This window comes from Lissotriton helveticus, chromosome 7 (genome assembly GCF_964261635.1).
Source record: "Lissotriton helveticus chromosome 7, aLisHel1.1, whole genome shotgun sequence".
Lineage (NCBI taxonomy): Eukaryota > Metazoa > Chordata > Amphibia > Caudata > Salamandridae > Lissotriton > Lissotriton helveticus.
In genome coordinates, this window is record NC_136068.1 from 1,863,521,338 (window position 1) to 1,863,542,088 (window position 20,751).

The following is a 20,751-nucleotide window of genomic DNA, read 5'->3' on the forward strand; positions in this document are numbered from 1 at the left end:
GAGCGCTTAACAGGGCAAATATAGGATGACAAATACATACAAAACACAGAATTATGAGAGTACAGTCTGATAACTATTAAAAATTAGCATATATCTACAAGAATGTAAAAGTAACATTTCAAGTGTATTTAAACATGAGTATAGTCTTGTTTCTGGGGGTAAAGCATTCCAGATCCTGGGAGCCATTTCTGAGAAGGTGCGATTATATGTTTTCTTTTTGGAAAAAACGCTGTGGTTTAAGTAGAAGTTTATCCGAACTCCTGGTAGATCTGTTACCACCCGATAGTACTAGTTTGTCCGCTAGGTACCTCAGGGATTTGTGATGCCATGCCACATGAGTCATACAGGTGATTCTTAGGTGGATGCTGGCCTTAAAAGGCAACCAATTGAGTGTCTACAGGTCAGGTGAGATGTGGCAACTTATTTTTCTGCCAGTGACCAGTCTAGCAGCTGTATTGACTGCGGCTCTTAGCGGAGCGGTTGTTGATTTAGGAAGACCGCAGAGAGCGAAACTCCCATAATCAATTGTGGGAATTACTAGAGTTTGGACTGCCTGTTTAAAGTCATTAGCAAGTATGAAGGGTTTCACTTTTCTCACGGTATTTATCTGAAAATGTGCTCCTGTAGTTGCAGCAGTGATATGCTTCTGCATATTTTGTTTATTGTCCAGGGTTTCTCCTAGGGATTTGGCGGAATCGATGTTGAGAGGTTGACCGTCAAGTACAGTTAGGTGCTTTATCCAATCGCTTATGATGATTGTGTGGTTGGGGGGAGCGATTAAGAAGAATTCTGTCTTTAGTGAGTTTTAAATGGTTCCTAGCTAGCCAGGTTTGTGTCTTTTGGAGCGTAGAGTTGAGGGACTTGATGTCTTCGAGAGAATGGTCCTTAATGTAGAGCTGTGTTTCATCAGCATACATGTGGTAAATTATATTTACGGAGTTGAGAAGCTCAGTGAGTGGTTCAATGAATAAATTGAAGAGTGTTGGGGAGAGGGAAGAACCATGGGGTACTCCCAAAGTGACTGGGGTGGGGTTCGATAGGGATTGGTTAATCTTGAATCTTTGTGTCTATTTTGGAGGATGGAGGTAAACCAGTTTAACACTGGTCGAGATAGTCCTATTCTTTGCTTCAAGAGATCCAGTAGGTTGTTGTGTTTGACTGTATTGAAGACTAAGGATAAGTCCAGTAAGATTAGCAAGCAGGCTTTGTTTTGATCCAGCATTTGTTATGCATCATCTGTTATGTTGGTCATGGCTGATTCGTTACTGTGCCCAGCACGAAAGCCTGATTGGAATTGATCAAGAAGGTTGAAATGGTCTATGTGGTTGCTAAGCTGCATGTGCACACATTTTTCAAGCCATGTGGCCAGGGTTGAGATGTTAGATATTGGGCGATAGTTGTTCAAGTATAAGGGGTCTGCTGTTAATTTCTTTAGGACGGGGAAACCTGACCGGCTTTGAGGATGTCTGGGATTGTTCCTTGCAGAAGGGAGGTATTTATAATCCTAGTCCATAGGGGAGCTAGCAGTGGAATGAAGGTCCTTAAGTGGGATGCTGGGTGATGGTCAGTGAAATGATTGGAGGGATTCAAGGTAGTGAGCGTGTTTAGGATAGTTTCTTCGCAATAGTAGTTTAAGTTGGTCCAGAAGGCGTTGTTCTTGAGGTCGAGCTTTGTAGAGCAGTTAAGTGGTGTCCCTGGTGTGGACAGCGGGGAGATTGAGTGTGGGTTATTCAGGGATAATAGGTTGTTCAGAAGGTCAGTCTTTAGGTTTTCAGTTTTTGTTGAAAAAAAGGAGGCAAGTTCTTTGCAATTGAGGAGTATATCCGGATTGGCTTGTTTTTTTTGCTTGTTCTAATGGTTTGCATATGAAATCAGCTTTTGCGCGTCACATCCTTCTGTAGTGGGCATTTCTGGTGCTTCTTAGTATTTTGAGGTGGGTGGCAGAACGTCTGTCCTCATTTAGTCTGCCATCATACCAGGGATTTGAGATTTTGCTGGTGATTCTTTTTAGTTGCATGCGAGCTAAGGTGCCAAGTATCTTGTTCATAGAGTTAACGTAGTGAGTGGTTATGTCCTGTACATTCTTTAATCCATCGGGTGGGGGTGAGAGGATGTGACTAGCAGATGCGAGATCGGCAGGATGGATGTTTTCTAGGTTCCTCTTCCAGATTTTTGTCCTTGATGGTTGTACAGAGAGTAGTTTAACTACTTCCCTGATATGGAAAGTGATTATGTGATGATCTGACCAATCGCAAGGAAGAATTGATTCCAGCTGGACAGAGTCTCCTTTAGAAATTACTAGATCAAGGATTGATAGTTTAGGGCTATTACAGATTTGGGACAAGTTGAGGTCGGACAAGAACATTTTAAGGCTATTGACCTCTGGGTCGTCAGGATCGTTCCAATGGAGGTTGAAATCTCCCAGGAAGTTCTGTGTATTCTGTTGTCCTGCGTTTGTGGCTAGGATATCCATCATGTGTGCGATGAAGGTAAGGTTGTTATCGGGAGGATGGTAGAAAGAGTGTAGTGAGCATATTGGCTTATCATTGCTGGTGATGTGTAGGCAAAGGTAGTCACAGGAGGAGTGCACTGTGGTGTTGGAGCGGTTTACAGAAAGGTTGTTTCTATGGATGCAGGCAATACCACCTCCAATCATATCTGGTCTATCCAGTCTGGTGATGTGATAGTTTGGAGGAATTAGTATGTCAAAGATGGGTGTGGATGATTCAGTTAGCCATGTTTCCATTAAGATTATAAGGTCGGGATCATTGGTTATAATGAGGTCCCCTTTATCAGTGGTATGACATGCTGCCGATCTACAATTTAGAAGGATACATTTTATCTGGGTCTTTGTTGGGGTGGTGTTCTGGTCGTGGGAGATGGGAACTCTTTTGAGGTTGTTTTCGACAATACCTTTGGGGGTGTGTCTTGTAATTCTGGGTGCAATGGAATGGCTGAGTTGGATTGAGGACAGAATCTGCTTATTTTCCGTACACGCAAGTCTAGATGGTAGGAAAGGGGGTTCGTAGGAATGAAGTAGGGAAGTAAGGTCATTCGGTGATAGGGTTTGCTTTTCCCTTACTGGAGGGGTTAAAGCATTGGGGTAAGGTACTGTATTTCATCTGGGGAGCAATTTAGACAAGGGGCTAGTGCATGACTGCTGAATGGGTTTCACTTGTGGTGTGGGTTGTTGCCGGATCAGGACATGAAGAGCTTGGATGTCCTCTTTAATTTTTTGTAAGGATAGTAATATCTCATCTAATCTGGGGTCATGTGTAGACGTTATAAAATTAGTAGCCTGACCTGTGGTTAATTGAGTGGTTGTGACTTGTGTTGTGCCCCGGGGAGTGAGGAGAGCTGGTTTGAGGAGTGGTGGAATTTCAGTGTGGTAGTCCGTGGGGACAAGAGGGGTGGATGGGGGACGAGAAGGGGTATTTATGTGTGCTGTTGGGGTGTTTGATTTGTTATGCTGCATTGATATAGAGCAGTAGTCACTGGGAGGGGGGAGTAGAGAGGGGATGTGAGGAGGTGTGGGTGTGGGTTGTGTGAGGGAGACAGTGAGAATCATAGCATAGGGAGGGGGAGAATATCGGCCTGCAGACTTATCGGGTGTAGTTATGTAAGGGGAAATTGGAGTGTCACCTGAAATTAGATTAATGGGGAGGTGGGGAGGGATGAACTGTCTGAAAAGGAGCCGATGACTTGGTTATGGAGATGGGGAGTGGAAGTGGGGGGTGAGGGGACGTGTGGGTAGACTACGTGTGAGGTGATGCAAGTATGATGCGAGGTGGACATCGTAGAACTTGTAGACATAGTGGTGGTGCTGGGGGTAGTAGGGATAATGGATATGTAAGTCATTTAGTGGTGTGTTGGTTAGGCCTGGGGTGGGTGTAGTTGAGCTATGGGATACCATTGGAGACTGTGTGGATGGGGAGTCAGGTAAGGAGTCAGTCAGAGGGTTAGGAGAGCGGTCTGTTAGAGGGGTGAGAGAGGCTCTTGCGTCCTTTGCTTTAATGATCAGAAAGATGTGGTCCAGTATATTCAGGTTGTGGTCTGATGTCTGCATGAGGATGATCCTATTATGATAAATGGAAATAGTGGCAGTCGCTTTGTGGAACGGGGAGGAAATAATAGATAGTGTAAGACCATGTGCAGTTTTTTTACTGGTTGCAATTGCGAATAGGGTGAGGAAGGCTTTCCACCATTGTGCTCTCCTTCTAGTGTGGAAGATAATGTTGTTTGATATGTGGCCTGTCTCATTTGAGAAGTAAGGGTCAGAGATTGGGGTTTCTGGGTGTGATTTAAGTAATCTATGTTTGAAGCCTTTGGCTGCCTTTTTTGAGAGGCTAGGGGGTATTTGATGGAGTAGGTGTTTAGGCCCATGGGCTCCACGGTGTGTGAATGGTTTGTTAGGGGGTGGGGTGAGAAGGTCAACATTCTGGGAGAGGTAGAGTTGAATGAGATCTATTTGGAGAGTTTAAGTAGTGATAGGTCACAGATGCTGGTGCCTTGGGATAAGTCCTCTTACTCTTTGGAGATAATCCTGGTGGTAGGAGGTTCTTGTTATTCTTTAACACCTGTGGTGCCGGGGCACTGTACTTCTAGGGTCAGATGAGATTGGACACAGTCTGCTATTTAGTTGCCAGCATAGGAGTCATTCCAATATGGCTGCATCATTATCAGGAGATCTGGGTTGTAGTCCTATGTTGTTTTCCATGCAGTGAGCCTTACCTGGGATTAGTCCTCTCTCCCTTTCCATGAGGCCAATTTGCAGTAGTTGGTCCTTTGTTTCTTTTTACTGATAAGTAAGGAGTATGTAGGGATCTTGTTCCTATGTTTATTTCGGTGAAGTGGTAAGGAGTAGGCCTTTATCATTATAGCGGCCATTTTAGAGGATAGGACTGCTGATGTATTTAGTGAGGGCACAAAATGGGGCCTTGCATTGCCCACCGAGTCCTCGAATGTGCCAGTTGAACAAGGTGGCATATTTTCAATCTAGATTCTTCTTCAGTCCCCTTTTTTCCCTTATCTCCATTTGCTTTCTTTCTTCTATCATTCTTTTACTTCATGTGCCCACTTTTGTTCTCTTATCCTTTATATTTTACACATCCCTACTTGTCTTTTCTTTCCCCCGTCCCTCTTCAACCCTTCCATGCCCGGACTTTAGCCCATTCAAAGAGTTCTCAGTCTCATTAAAAATTCTTCTCCTGGGAAGCTCTTCAGAGGGTGGAACAAAACAGGACTTGGGAGATGAGTAGGGGGCATTTTACTGTTGTGAACAGAGGGTACAAGAGTGGAGGTGTTCTTTGAGTAACAAGGGAAATGATTGTGATGCAAAAGACACAAGATTTTTGATCAAAATGGAAGTGATGGTTGAGCCACATGGAAAACTACCCTGTAGCTCCAATAATGCAGAGAGATCCTGAGATATAGATGGAGTTGAATCACCCTCCTCCATTAAAAAATACCCCTAGTAGTTGATGGTGCATGTAACAATGACCAAAAACCTTGGAAAAGCCCAGTTGTTCATTCACTGACTTACCTTGCCACCAACAGCCCATCCAACAATAACCTCCGAACAGGAATAAAAGTCTGGATTGTCATTACATATCCCCGGAGCAATGGTGACGTTAGTGGAGTTTGAACAGGCATAGACCAGGATGTGATGAACCAGATCTTCATTGCCATCTTGTATGATCGAATCAAACTGTGAGGGGGTCAAAGAGTAGAAAATTAGTTACAGAAAGTACATTTTGTTTCTTGTGCTAAATATGAGGGAAATGTTGCAGGAGCATATATATTGTATTCAATAGAATGATAAGCAGAGGAAAGATTTAGGTCAAATCCCTCTATTTAACATGGGAGTAGATTTTATTTAAATCCCTCTGATTTAGGACCCTCTTGATTTTAATCCACAAGGGACTTTTAAATAATAGTCTATGTATTTGTACACTAGGAGGTATCCTATTGTGGATAGTGCCTACCAGAGGGAAATGTATACTGGTGCAAGAAAGCACATTTCCAATCAAAATATTTGTATCAAGTGTATGTGCTTCCTAGGTACTAGGATGGTTTTGAAAATGCACAATGACAAGTGAAACACATATTGGTGTTAAAAAATAAATATATAAACGTTGTCAGTGAGAGGATAATGAACTATGTATTTATCAAACCTATCAGGTAAGGAAATTCAAGCAAAAACATAGACTATGGCTAGAAAAAAATTACATTAAGTTGCACCTACCATTTATCAGATTAGAACACTTGCCTATCTAATACCTCATTTACTTGGGGTCCACAACAGCAAGAATATTGTCACAATTTCAGAATATTCACATTTTCATAATTTCACATGCATGTAATCTAGATGACAATCATCTGCACAATCCGTTGTTGTCCTCAAAATCTAGGACAAATACAACACCAACAAATTAAGGCAGGACAGTCCCCAATATGTATGTATCCATGTTAATTTGGTATTAACTATAGTGTGGTTCAGCTTTCACCTTAACCTACTTTCATTGAGTACTTCAAAACAGAGCCAGGGACAATTCCTTGCTTGCTCAATGGACCACCATGATTTCTGTGTGAGAGAAATCCATTAGTGAGATGGTTTTAGGCTGCTTAAAGCCTGATCTAGTAGTATCAGGCATTGACCTATCTGCCAATGCCATACTTTAAAATCACAATTCATATTTGTTCAGAGTTACGTTCTTTAGATCTATATTTGTAGCAACATCTATTTTCTGTAGGGTGTGTAGACACTTTATTTAATTATATCCTCATTTTGGCTCAGTTTTTGTAGCTTTGTTCTTATACTTGCTAAGTGCGCCTTTATTGGGCACATGCTTTTATTCTTATTTCTGATCCATTAACTACCTTTTGAAAGTAATCATTGGATCAGAATATTATTCTAGATCATAATTTCTAAACATGTTAATGGACCACAAAAGATCTTAAAGCCTGGCTATTCCTTAGGTCATAAAACAGTACAAGTCCAGCCTGGCAGCAATAAATATGCATGAGTCTTATGTACACACAAATATGATCAGAGGAGATTATTTATATATTTGTTGGCTATGCTGAACACCCAACATTTTTACAATGTGTTTTTTTTAAGAGCCCATCCCTAGTATCTCTTGATAACTAAAGTGATACTAGCTCAAATGTTGTGTGTTTTAAGTAACAGTAAATGTGGCTCTTGGATTATTCTCTCAGATGTATTAGTATATACACCAAAGTACTAGTGGCGTGGACCTTTTCACTGGTTTTGGAATCTATGTGCCCCTTTGGGTTTTTAGCCTTCCATATTCCATCTTTCATCATCTTTGAACTACTAACCATCACACTCCTACCAATGTGGCAATTCTAAATCTTCCTGGCTACCCAATGATATAACAACAGGTTAGGCATCAATATTAGTCATTTTTCATTTATTAGAATAATAAACCCCTATTGTTGCGCTCACGTCTAAACTAGAAAAACAGCACCACTATTTGGCAGACTCATAGGTGCCGGTGATGACATTTAGGTGCTGGTCTGAGCACTGGAAACCACTAGCTCAAATTCAGCACTGCTACAATTCTCCCTGATCTGCTATCCCCGTTCTTTTCTATCTCCAGGCCATAAATCATCCATTACTGTTCTACAAGGCCTTGAACACCTAGCCTTTTCTGGGTAACTGGTCTGTTGATTGTCTAAAATCTAGCGCCAGGACATCGTAGAGTTAATCATATGCTCTATTAATACCATAACATAACATAACATAACATAGCAAGTCTCTGTGGTTCCAATGTGCTTCAAATGCTTCTGCCAGTTTATTGATTCCTCTTCCTGTACAGACTAAAAAGACTGTGTCACCACATGATAGGGTGATTTGGATTTATTTATCTTTATAATTGGGACCTATGCTGGCCCTGTTAAGGTGACACCTCATTGTCACAGGTTTATTAGTTAAACACGGTAGGACAGAATACATACCATTGCAAAATTCCTTTGTGCCTGGGGGAGTGGACAATTTACTCACATTGTATTGGTGGCTTACTACTGACAGGCTTCTGGCATAAAAAATCTAAATGGGCTCAACATAGTTAGACTAGGGCTAGTCTTGCTAGAGTTGATCTTAGTTCTTTCTGAAAAATCATTAAATGCTTGTTAGTATTTTCCCATCCGGTCTTTAGGTTGCACTATCAAAAGCTCTCCGGGGTCCTGCCTTTATCCCCTAACATAATGGTATACACTTGAATACATTTAATTCCCATATAACTTCATATTCCAGTCCAGGCTTGTGCACAACCTTCTTAATGCATCATGGTGTTCTGTCACCATATCCTGCCTGGATAACTTCCTAGTGGCTGTACTCAATTCTCTATCCTGATTCCTGATTCCCCCAACCTCTCTGACCTCTTAACAGCTGGAATCTGGACTTTTTTCTCTTTGGCACTGACCCATACTGTGTTCTGAGTCCTCCTGTGCCCAATCTTCTGCCTACTTTTTTCCCCTGGTCTTACAGTTTCCAAGTCCCAGTACTGCCTCACCTTCACGGGTGGTTCCCTGATTCCTTGAACCTGGCTCTCTCCCTGCACCTGTGCTCTTTCCCGGAGTTCCCAGCTATTTCTGCCTAGCAAGCCCAGAATGCAGCTGCTTGCAACTGACTTTCTGCTGAATCTCCTAGCACTTTGTTTGATTCTGCTACAATAATCCAGGCTCATCTTTTGATGAATAGCTTCATAGTTGTTGATTCTATGTTCCTGTTCTGATTACTTGTTTGTGTCTGTTGTCTGGTTCTTATTTATCTCTCTTCTTGGTTCCATCATTTGCCTTGTTCCTAGTTCTGACTGCACACATCTAGACCTGTCTTGCATATATAGATTTCTAGTATTGTATTTCGTGTGATTTTCTGACTACATATTTCTGTCCTGTCCTAGGTAGTGTGTAGATTTGCAGATCTGTGAATTTCAGTTCAGACATTGACCCAGTTTCTGATCCAGCTTTTTCCTGAGCTTATTTTCTGTGTACCTTCCACTGTTCCTCTTGTCGTCTTCTGTGTTACAGTATTATCCTGATTTTCATAGCTTTCAAAGGGCGCCAGGTAAACTCTCAGGCCTTGGCACAGAGAACCACCAAGTGCTTCTCCTCCATAGGAGTGTCTCTCTTAAATATGTAATGAGTAAGATATTCAGTGGAGGGTGCACTGCTGGTATTTCTTTATGAAGGTTCCGTAGAAACGGTGGTTTAGAACGAGTTTTAAAAGATTGGGTGCTCTTACAGGTAGCGCCTCCGTCCGGTGGGCGCGTTTAGAATACTATAGGAAAAGTGCACGCATGGATTGCAAGTGCATTCCTGTATGAAAGGCACACCTTTGGGTTCAAAAAATGAATTCCAGGGTCTGTTTTAGATTTCTTTATAATGATTTCTTAAATTTTTCTTTCAAAAGATCATACATTTTTGTCCATTAATTCATTTTGTCCAACAAAGTGAGGCTCCAATGCATCTCTTAAATATGTGAAATAAATCTGCTCCTTTTTTGTTGTAAGATCTTTTCACTTTCAAGGAGCAGACAAACTATTATTAATGACAGTTTGTCTACTATTTCATTGCGTTCACCTTCATGTTATTTGTACTTGTGTTATTGTAATAGTGTCCAATGTAGACTATCCAGTTCCCTCTTTACCACCTATTTAAACTTTCTTCATTCCTCATCATCAGTTTTGCTTTCCTTCTAGCCTTCAGGTATGTTCCTATTTATATTTTACCCCTTTTCAGGAAGAAATAGATCAACTATCCCCTTTACCTTTTCTTGTTCTGAATTCTGGTATGTTCCTGAGAGACTGTCCTGGACTTCACTAGATCCCCTGACAATGCTATATTTAGGTTGACTAATATAATGGGCTTTGTTCAGAATTCCGAATTTAGCCTTGATCAAATACATTTTAGAAGTTTTCTCTCTGGAGGATGAACAAATGTAGAAATGTTCATGTGCAGAACAAGAGATCTACAGGCATATGTGATGTAAGTAGTGATGTTAGTGTGTAAATACACTCTTTATAAGGTAGTGGTTTGCACTCAAATAAATTCACAACATCCTTGGAGTAATAATGCAGGAATGTCCTTTCCTGATGATAGAATAGGACATGTTACAACTCAAACTTTTACAACGCATGCCTTTACAATGCGGCTTTCACATCGCAACGTTTTCAATAGTGTAGGGGTACAAATTCCTATTCCCACTCCAGTGAGTGCAACAGTAGGGTACGTTTTGGATAGTGTAGGGGTAAAAATGACTATTCGCACTCCAGTGAGTGCAACAGCAGGGTAAGTGCTCGATAGTGTAAGGGTTAAACATTACTACTTCCCATTACTTACCTTTTAATGCTTTGTAATGGCATACATTGAAGTGGCATGCATTGTAATGGCATGCTTCGGGATAGCAGAGTTGTAATGGCATGCGATGTTAAGGGTGTTACATTGTAATGACTGCGTTGTAAAGGTAGTGCAATGTAATGACTGGGGGCATTCTACTGACCTTCGGGGGCACTTTGGAGCAAACTGGTAGTGTGTCTGGTTCCCCGCCGCCGCAGGCAAAACGCGGCCGCCGGGTTGAACTACACTACCCAGGATCCCCTGGGACGCCGACCTCCGTGGTCCCCGGACTTCCGCGCCTGGAGGCGCTTAAATTCCAGCTGTCCCTCCGGTGGAGCGGGGCATTCTACTGACCTTCGGGGGCACTTTGGAGCAAACTGGTAGTGTGTCTGGTTCCCCGCCGCCGCAGGCAAAACGCGGCCGCCGGGTTGAACTACACTACCCAGGATCCCCTGGGACGCCGACCTCCGTGGTCCCCGGACTTCCGCGCCTGGAGGCGCTTAAATTCCAGCTGTCCCTCCGGTGGAGCGGGGCATTCTACTGACCTTCGGGGGCACTTTGGAGCAAACTGGTAGTGTGTCTGGTTCCCCGCCGCCGCAGGCAAAACGCGGCCGCCGGGTTGAACTACACTACCCAGGATCCCCTGGGACGCCGACCTCCGTGGTCCCCGGACTTCCGCGCCTGGAGGCGCTTACATTCCAGCTGTCCCTCCGGTGGAGCGGGGCATTCTACTGACCTTCGGGGGCACTTTGGAGCAAACTGGTAGTGTGTCTGGTTCCCCGCCGCCGCAGGCAAAACGCGGCCGCCGGGTTGAACTACACTACCCAGGATCCCCTGGGACGCCGACCTCCGTGGTCCCCGGACTTCCGCGCCTGGAGGCGCTTAAATTCCAGCTGTCCCTCCGGTGGAGCGGGGCATTCTACTGACCTTCGGGGGCACTTTGGAGCAAACTGGTAGTGTGTCTGGTTCCCCGCCGCCGCAGGCAAAACGCGGCCGCCGGGTTGAACTACACTACCCAGGATCCCCTGGGACGCCGACCTCCGTGGTCCCCGGACTTCCGCGCCTGGAGGCGCTTAAATTCCAGCTGTCCCTCCCGCGTCGCGGGAGCGCGCGGGGTCGCGCCGGGCTAAGCCCGGGCAAAGGGCGGGCCCTCTGTGGCCCTCAGAGGCCTGAGGAGGACGGGACGGGGCCACTCCCTTTATATTTACCCGTTCATTACGACTTGAAGGTACTGTTCTTTGGTCCACCGGCCATTTCTCATTTGGGAACTGTGGGTACTGCTATCTTTTCCGGGACTATTTGCTATTATTATTTGTTTAACTATTGTGTTTGTTATGTGTCATTGACACCTGCATCTGCAGCCCTGCGCAACTACCCAAACCGTAGAACAGGGGTTAGTATTTGCCAGTATGTCCCCAAGAGGCACCCGCAGCAAAACTGCTGCCGCTGTGACTGGCCCCATTGACCTTTTTATATTTAAGGCCAATGATGCCATTAATCAGGGCATTAACCTATTAGAACGCAGGGTATCACAAGACCTGGCGCATGCCAGACGTTCCTCGCTTGGCCTCATTGCTACCGCCACTACACCTGCACAAACTATGCCTAACAACATCAGACCCCTACTTGATGTTTGTGCTGACATACATACAATTCCCAGTGAGGTTAACCTCTCAGCCTCCATTCCTCTGTTAGACACAGACACCGACACCAGCACAGACCTGGAAAAAACGCCTGATTTACTAATTAACCCCTCTCCCAAAGCAAAACCTGCTGATAACACCAGGCATGTTAGAGGTAGGCGTGAGGGGGCAGTTCAAAAACTGAAGTTACACGCACCCAAGCCCCGGGTCACCACGACCAGGAAATATGGCCGGGCACAAAGGAAACCTGGGAAAAATACCAACTTTGTCCCTGACAACAATCATAATGCGACTAAGGTTATGGTAATTCCCCAGAGGGATGATAGTGAAACTGTACAGCAGGGTAGAACAACAAACACTAATGGAAACATAGACAAATCATATGACCCCCTGTTGGAAAGACTGGGGGATTTATTAAGTATTTACTTATCCCCAATCGAAAACAGGCTTGCTCGATTAGAAAAACAGCTAGACGAATTGAGCAACCCTCTTAAGACTTTCCTAAAGGGAGGCCCTGCAGCTAGCACAAAAAATAGTAACCCTACCAATATAGCAGGTCCCAAAACAACTTTATTACAAGTACCCCCAGCTGCCCCAAATAATGTAGATAAAGTCGCACCTGCTCCGGCCAACGGCCCAATTACTAAACAAAAAACACCAATACCCCATACTTATAGCAAATCTACAGACAAAAGGAAGGATCCTGGCACCAAAACCACCACGAATATTACACTCCCAATTGCGAGCACCACAGGTCACCCTTCAGTTTCAACAAGCAATCCTATCCTGACCCAACCCACCCCAAAAACATCCAGACAAGTTCCTGCCCGCATTAATCTCCCCCCGGAATGCGGTGCATACGTACTAGTGTTAGTAAACGTTACCAAACTAAGAGAGGATCAGGATGAAAATCCCACATCACTCAAAAATAAAACCCTGCACTGGCTAATTACCAACTGCAATTACCCGATTGATGGTGCAAGGGAGATTATTAACACACAGAGGGTGGGTTGGATTGGACCACTCAGGAAAAAATGTGAGGGTGACTGTGTCACTATTAGTTTTAGAAAACCATACTGGGCAGAGAAGACATTAGCTAACGCCCCTTCACCATCGCTACGGGAATTTAACACCACGCTCCTTCCCTTGGGATATTTTTACCGACACCTGATACCCCCAGAACAAGCTACGGTTAACTTTCCCAACAACTTCCCCACTAACTTACACCCAGAGATGAATTTTGGTGTAAGGGTCAAATCACCCCTTTTTGCCCAAAACCAGAACTTAAATGTCGCCTTTCCCAACAACCTCAATTGGCACCCACAACCCCCAATGCCAATCCTTACCCCCAACCATCCGCAGTACTTTCAAGCCCCAACTATGCACTTGAGCAATCATAGGGATAGGTCCTACTTAACCCCCAACCCATTCCAGTTTGCACAGATGACACAAGCTAGGCCAATGTATAATATCCCAACTTTCAATCGGTTCGACTATCTACCATCATTAGACGAACAGGATTGACTGACTACACCCCTAAATAAAGAATTAAGCAACAATGTAAAAGCATGTAACCAAGAGGATGCCACAATTATAATTTCACCAGCATTGCTCCATGTTAAAACGGCAGTTCCAGAAATTATATTGTTGGATAGCATTCCAGCCATTTTAAACGAACCAACTATTCATGATAATGGCAATACTAGACGCACAATTATTAATCAGGGGTTCAAACACGGCCTATCAATATTAAGCTGGAATGTCGCAGGTCTAGAATCTAAGCTCTCTGACCCTGCATGGACCGAACTAATTAATGACATAGACATACTTATGTTCCAAGAGACTTGGGCTGTTGATAACCTGCATATTGAAGGCTACCACTGCTTCAGCCTGACATCTCCAAAACCTAGTTTTGGCCGAGCGGTGGGTGGACTCTTCACGGGGATTAGAATTTTGGCAGGCGGTATAATTAATGTTTTGAAGTTGGATAATTTTGCAAATTCCAACATTCAAATTCTGGAATATAAACTGAAATCAAAGACCACAATTTATTTAATTAATTTTTACAACAATGATTTTAATGGTGTACCGAACAAAAATTTTGTTGCTTTATCTAAGGTTTTAAACATGATTGATTGTTCTCTGTCAGTAGACACTAAGACTAGTATCCTGATCGGGGGAGATTTTAATGTGAAACTTATAGATAACTATGGATCTACTAATTTTGATCACTGTAATGACCGCAGGGGTTTGGAACTGATTAGCATACTCTCTGATTTTAATCTTGCTGATGTAATGAGTGTAGGGTATGATATGAATTTTCCCTATGCCCCTACGTTTAAGGGCAGGGATAACGGTTCAATTATCGACTACATTTTTACATCGCCTGTGCTAATGGACTGTTTAATCAAATCCACTGTGGTGCAAACGTCTTTCAGCGATCATAATCCTCTGTTTGCTATTTTTAACCTCGCACCCAGTCCGATTCTTATGAACTTAAATGGAGCAAGGGATATTACACCCTCAATTGACGGCCTTCGCCTTAAATGGAGAGGAATTGATTGTGGGGCCATCATAGATACGATTCGGGAGGCACATCCGGATTTATTGAAACGCCTCTCCTCCCCAAGTACAAATAATGAAGAACTGATTATTGATTTTGAAGCTTTATGCACCAATATAAAAAATCTCTTGTCAGTCCCACTCTCTGCTGTCCACAAAGAGCCACGGTGGTTTGACACATCCTGCTCCGTGGCCAATAGAGAGCTAAGAAAGGCTCTCTCTGCCAATCCCAGGTGTAAGGATGTTGTTCGAGCCGCCAGGAAAAATTATAAAGATAAAACATCGAAAAGGAAGGCAGATTTGCTCTGTGATCACTGGGATAAGCTGGTTATCAGCGCCAATCTGGGTGGCAGCGGCCCTTTTTGGACGGCAGTTAGGAGAACGAGGGAAATGGGCAAAGAGCTTACAAAAATTAGCTGCAATATAAGTAGCTCAGCCTGGGAGACCCATTTTTCTAATATTTATGCCGCCCCCTTTGATGAGCAACCTCTACCTAATCTGAACCAAATAGAAGGCTTAGAGATCTCGGACTTAGAAGTCAGGAAAGCTATCAAAGAAAGCCTAGGTAATAAGGCTCCTGGGCCGGACGGCCTCCCTATTGATATTATCAAATTTAATGTTGATCTTTGGACACCAATATTTTTAAACATTTTTAACAGTCTACCACATGTAGCCATGCCCGCCACCTGGACTACAAGTATTATTGTCCCCATCTACAAAAAGGGAGACAGATCTGACCCAGTAAACTATCGTCCTATCTCCCTCCTGGATAATACTCTAAAAATACTAGGACGAATAATCTATAACAGGGTACTGGAATGGGCGTCTGATTCTGATCTTTTAGACCCCTGCCAGATGGGGTTCAGGAGTGGGGTAGGAACTGTCGAGCAATGCCTAAACTTAAAATTGATAATAGATAAATACTGCATTGCTCGCTCATCCCCCGTTTACCTAGCTTTTATGGATCTTTCATCCGCATTCGATCTTGTGAACAGATCCAAGCTATGGTTAACCCTCCTGTCAAACGGTCTCGATGCCGCTCTTGTTTACTTCTTAGCCTATCTCCACACTGACTCGAAAGCTCGGGTACGTGTTGGGATGGGCGGAGAGGTGTCGGGAGCCATCAAGATAGGGAGGGGGGTGAGACAGGGGTGCGTTTTAGCACCCCTGCTGTTTATTATCTATATTAATGGCTTGTCCAACTGTCTAAAGAAAGCTACCCCTGATGTCCCAACTATTTTAGGAAATCCCTTGCCCGCACTTTTATATGCAGACGACGCTGTCCTTATGGCACGTACACCTAATGCTCTACGTCTGCTTGTACATAGTTTTGTAAATTTTATGGAGGGACTGGATTTGAAAGTTAATTTTAAAAAGTCTTTTATCATGTCCTGTGGGCCGGGCAAAAGGAAACTCGGTACTATCCAAATTGGAACAGATAAACTGGAATCTGTCCATAAGTTCCCTTATCTGGGGTTGGTTTTCGCTGCGAACGGCTCTTGGAGTGGGCATGTGGCCCACGCCACGAGCAAGTTCTCGAAAGCCAACAACTCTGTCCTGAGTCTCCCCCGCCCAAAGAAAATCGGTGCCACTAAAGCTATTGTTAAAATTTTTAAACTACAGTGTTCCCCTGTTGCTACGTATGGAGCCGAAGTGTGGGGATTGGCCAGCAGCATTGGTATTCAAAGAGAGGAAAACCGTTTCTGCAGGAAATTGTTGGGAGCACCAATTTCCTCTTCCAATTTTATCTGTCATAACGAACTTAACCTCCCTTTTATAAACGACTTTATTAAAGCAAGACCAGCACTCTTCTGGATCAGAATCTGGAGGAATGAGGCTGCTGCCCTTACGCAAAACATCATTAGGGATTGCCTTAATAGTGAAAATGGCATGCAGATCCCCTGGTTTAAAGAAGTTTTTAAAATATTTAATGAAATTGGTAGAGGTATTCTGTTTACTGAGCCAACGGTTATTGAATCAAAGGACAAATATGAGGTCCAAAAGGCACTGTATGCACTTTACCGTAATGAACGGCTTGGAATTGAATTACAGAAATCAGGGGTTAAAAAATACATCGGTAATGGTCTTTGTATGCAAATCATGCCACCCTATTTATCATTGCCTATGTCAAATTGGGAACGATCTCTATTATTTCGTCTAAGGGCAGGAACTGTGAAATTTTTGCTTTCTTTTCCTCTGGGGTATCAACACCATACTGATTTTACCCCCTGCCCTTGTGACGGTACAAGTACTCAAGACGATTTGCACTTTTTGTTTTTTTGCAAATTTTATTTGAGATATACCAAATGGCTTTTAACCCCATATTTTAGAAAACTTAGACCTCTCACACTTCAGGATTCCTATTTGCTGCTGCTCACCCTGGACAATGATGAAGTGACATTTCGCACTAGCACTTTTCTAAGACTAGCCATACGTGCACGCAAGACTATGGAAAGTCCTTGAAATCAGATTTAGTCAAAAATACTACTGCTAAAACCTTTTAACTTAATGAAATTTATTGTCTAATTGCTGTATGATTTGCTTTGTTATTATGAAATGTAAATTATTTAACTGTTTTGTATTATGTGAATGTATATGTTCTTTGATGTGTTCGGTACTTTTATGAATTTTAACAAATTCGAATAAAGGTCTTTTGAAACTTTGACTGTGTTGTAAAGGTTGTTCACCCTGAAGATAATATAATCAGAGGTGTAAAGGGGACTGCATAGGATTTTGGTCTGTTGGTCAATGGTTTGTATATAGAAGTATAAAAAAATGACCTTATAGATATGATTTTTCTCAGGCAGTTGTGGCAGCGGAAGGTATGCACAGCCGTAGGTAGTTTCATCAGATGGTAAAGAAAACTAAATATTGGAGAGAAAAGAGAATGTTGTTAGAATTTCACCAACCTTGGCTGGCTATAATGAAGATAATTCAAAGTGACTGTTATTAAAGAGCAAAGAGGAAATAACGTCAAGACAGAAATTCTATATGGCTTTGAACTGTGTACCCATATGGGAAAATCACATAGTGCAACCGTGTTTGGAAAATGTATGAAAACTCTTCCCCACCACCATTGTTTATGTACCTTTAAAATACCGGTGGAGGAGTTTTCCACCTTGATTAGGTTGAAAACCCAATTTGTCAGACAGTGAAGAAGACAGCAAGTGCCCAATGTACTATGGGTCGGCTATTAAAGCAGTCAGTGAGTAGTACACCTGCTGCTTTGCCACTAAACCTACATTTTGTAAAGGAACATATTCTGGAACACATATACAGATCCATCACTGTGCAATATGACCATTCAGTAGGATTTGATGTTTCCAACCTTATGCATTATATTGAGACTAGCTTCTGTTTTGGAATTCTTACCGAAAGTCTGCGAATGTAGAGATGGAGCCCTACAAAAGACACTGCAGACCTTCAACTATGCGTAAAAATCTCAAATCCCTACTTTTTCTTAAGGAACAGGTTCTGCATTCATAGTAAAATGAGCATGCTGCAAGTGGAAATCATGGGGGCCATGCAGTGGTCCCCTTTCTCCCGGTTCTCTCTCTCCAGTGCCTGCAGCCGGCATTCACATAGTCCAAGCTGACTACCATGAATGGATTTTACTTTGTGAATGACTGTGAGCAATGTGCTGTATTATATGGTGTGATTGTGTGACTTCACCATGTAATGCACTGACCAATTCATCTTGGTTCCAGGCATGCTTGTTTGAGAAAACCTAAGCTCAACCCTGAGTAGCTGTGGTTTTGAGCAGTCAATCTGTGTCTAAAGAACTAATGCAAATCATTTAGAAGTACCAACACATCTGAACAAGAAAGAAATACAACAAAAAACTTCAACACAAATCCATAAAATTATCTCATTTATAATGACGTTATAGACACCAAAAGAGGGTCCGAAGATATAAATATTCAAGCAATTCATAATTCGCAGCTTTGTACTTGAAAGTGAACAAGTACTGGCCACTACCTGAGCCATAAATGTAAACGTTTTTGGGAACTTTTAAAGAAGTTGCGTTCGGATTCTCTGGCTCACTTTGATTGATCATCTCTGCCAGGGAGCACATCAAGGGAACCAGTAAGGTTTATGTGAACAGTTACCATGATGCCAAAGTAGTCTCCAGTCCAGGTCTAGTCCTTAGACACAAACCACAATAAACCTCAATGGAGTGTTCCTGATTCAAGGGATACAGGATGCTGAAAATGCTAAAGCACGTTGAGGATGCTGCACTGATGAAGAGGGTAGTACTGGGCCTACTCCTCGGTCCACAATCATGGTGGGGTGAGTTTGGCCACACGGGTTGTTGTCCCTCAAAGTAAGGGAGAAATCAAGCCAAAAACAGCTGCTACTTGTCTACTGGTCTCCGGCAACAGCAAAACCAGCATTTCCCTTTGGTTGAGGCTAATTTCCTTCTTGGGCCACATAAACTGCACTACAGCAACTCTTCTCGATCCAGCAGAATTGGGTGCATATTTTTTGCTTCGGACTGCACTTTGCTGGACAGCAACAGTCAAGCAATTTCAGCTACAACATGCCAAGGCAGGCTTCTTCAACTTTTATATCCCTGGACCTGAAGTAGGAAGTCATCCAACTGACTCTTGGAGTCACTTAGTCTGTTTGTGGCTCATGGCAACTTTTTCTCAAGCAGGGCACCACAGGCAACATCCTCTTCTTTACTGGATCTAGGAAACTGCATGCCAGTCCTTCGTCAGTCCTCTATCTGGTTCAGATGTGATCATAAGGTCTGGGTGACAGAGGTCCCATATTTCAGTCAAATTCTACCCACTAAGGATGAGGTGGCTCCTAGCCAATGGGCTTCAAGTTCGCTACCCTCCTGATGACATCTTCCTGCTATGTGAGGCCTCTAACAATCCTAGAATGTTACTATATATGCCACTCTCAAGATGGCAGAAACCTTCTCTCAGTGTGTAGAGCTTGGTAGCCCACCCTAGAGGTTGTCTACAATCCTAATCTGTCTACCAGAACAAAAGAGAAGCCCCTCTTGTCTTTGTCTACCATTAGTCCTTCAAAGGTGGCGTCCTCTTTGAAGCTTGATTTTTGGACTCACACCAAGTTTGGTCTTTTCTTCCTGGAAGAGGTAACAAGTCTTAAAACAGCAGGCCCTCATTATTCCTTCCTGGGGTTGATCACACCTCTTCCCAGGAGGACAGAAGTCTGCCTTATGGCCAGCAACTATAAATAGCCTCTGGAAACTTCTGCAACTGAGTGGCAACTTTACAAATGATATGAATGTACAAAGAATAATCCAATTTCCCAATACTAGATGATATTTTTGTTGTGTAGCCTTGGTACGTACTCAGGCCAAAACACAAGGGTAACACTAAAAGACTAAAGGTGACGGCTGGCTATTCAACCCATCCCAGAATGCACAACCTTCAGGCCCACAGTCAACCAAATTAAACAAAATCAGCATGATTAATACAAGCAAAACAGTGGTGTCAAAAGCATCTAGTATTGCAATCTTGATTGAGCCAGTTTCAACGTTCATACAAATAGCTGTACAAGACTTATATCTGCATTATATGATGATTCATAATTCACAATAAGTGACAATTTCATCGGAGACCCAATGCATTTCGGGATAACCCTTGTTTAGGGGTATGTATTTTGTATGTATGTATTTTGGATTTAAAGAGCGCGCAAATCACCCTGGGGCATCATGGCGCTTGCTAGAGACTGGACTAACTGCTGTCGGAAGATTATTAAAACAGGATTTTTTAAAACAGGGATTTCATCAGGTGTTTCTTGAAGGGGCCATAATGCGGGATGGAATGGAGTGCCAGGGGTAGCCCGTTCCAATATCTGGGAGTCAGATAGGAGAAGGCTCTCCCTCCAGTCCGAGTCCTCTGGATTCGGGGAACTTGTAACAAGTTCTGAGAAGTCGATCTAAGTGTCCTACTGAGACTATATTTAACCAGTTTATGTTGTAGATAGCGAGGACCTTTGTTATTGAGGGCATTATGGGTTAGGCAACAGACCTTAAAGAAAGATCTCTTTTTAATACTAAGCCAGTGCAGCTATCTGAGCAGCGGAACTGATGGCGAGCCAGTCGGGCGATTTAAAATCATTTGGGCGGCTGTATTCTAGACAACTTGCAGTTTCGCCAGCAGAGTCTCCCCCGCTTCTGCCAGCAGGGCGTTTCCGTAGTCCAGAC

At 43.2% G+C, this 20,751-nt stretch overlaps 1 protein-coding gene across 1 annotated transcript in view; it reads right to left on the reverse strand.

Moving 5' to 3' along the window:
• Window positions 1-20,751, reverse strand: part of LOC144770846 (putative DBH-like monooxygenase protein 2) — a 144,052-nt gene that overhangs the window by 68,639 nt on the left and 54,662 nt on the right. The window contains exons 4-5 of the mRNA XM_078655626.1: window positions 17,348-17,431; window positions 5,543-5,707 (exon numbers count right to left, since the gene is read on the reverse strand). Of these exons, the coding sequence (XP_078511752.1) occupies window positions 5,543-5,707; window positions 17,348-17,431 (249 nt within the window). The remainder of the gene's footprint in view (window positions 1-5,542; window positions 5,708-17,347; window positions 17,432-20,751) is intronic.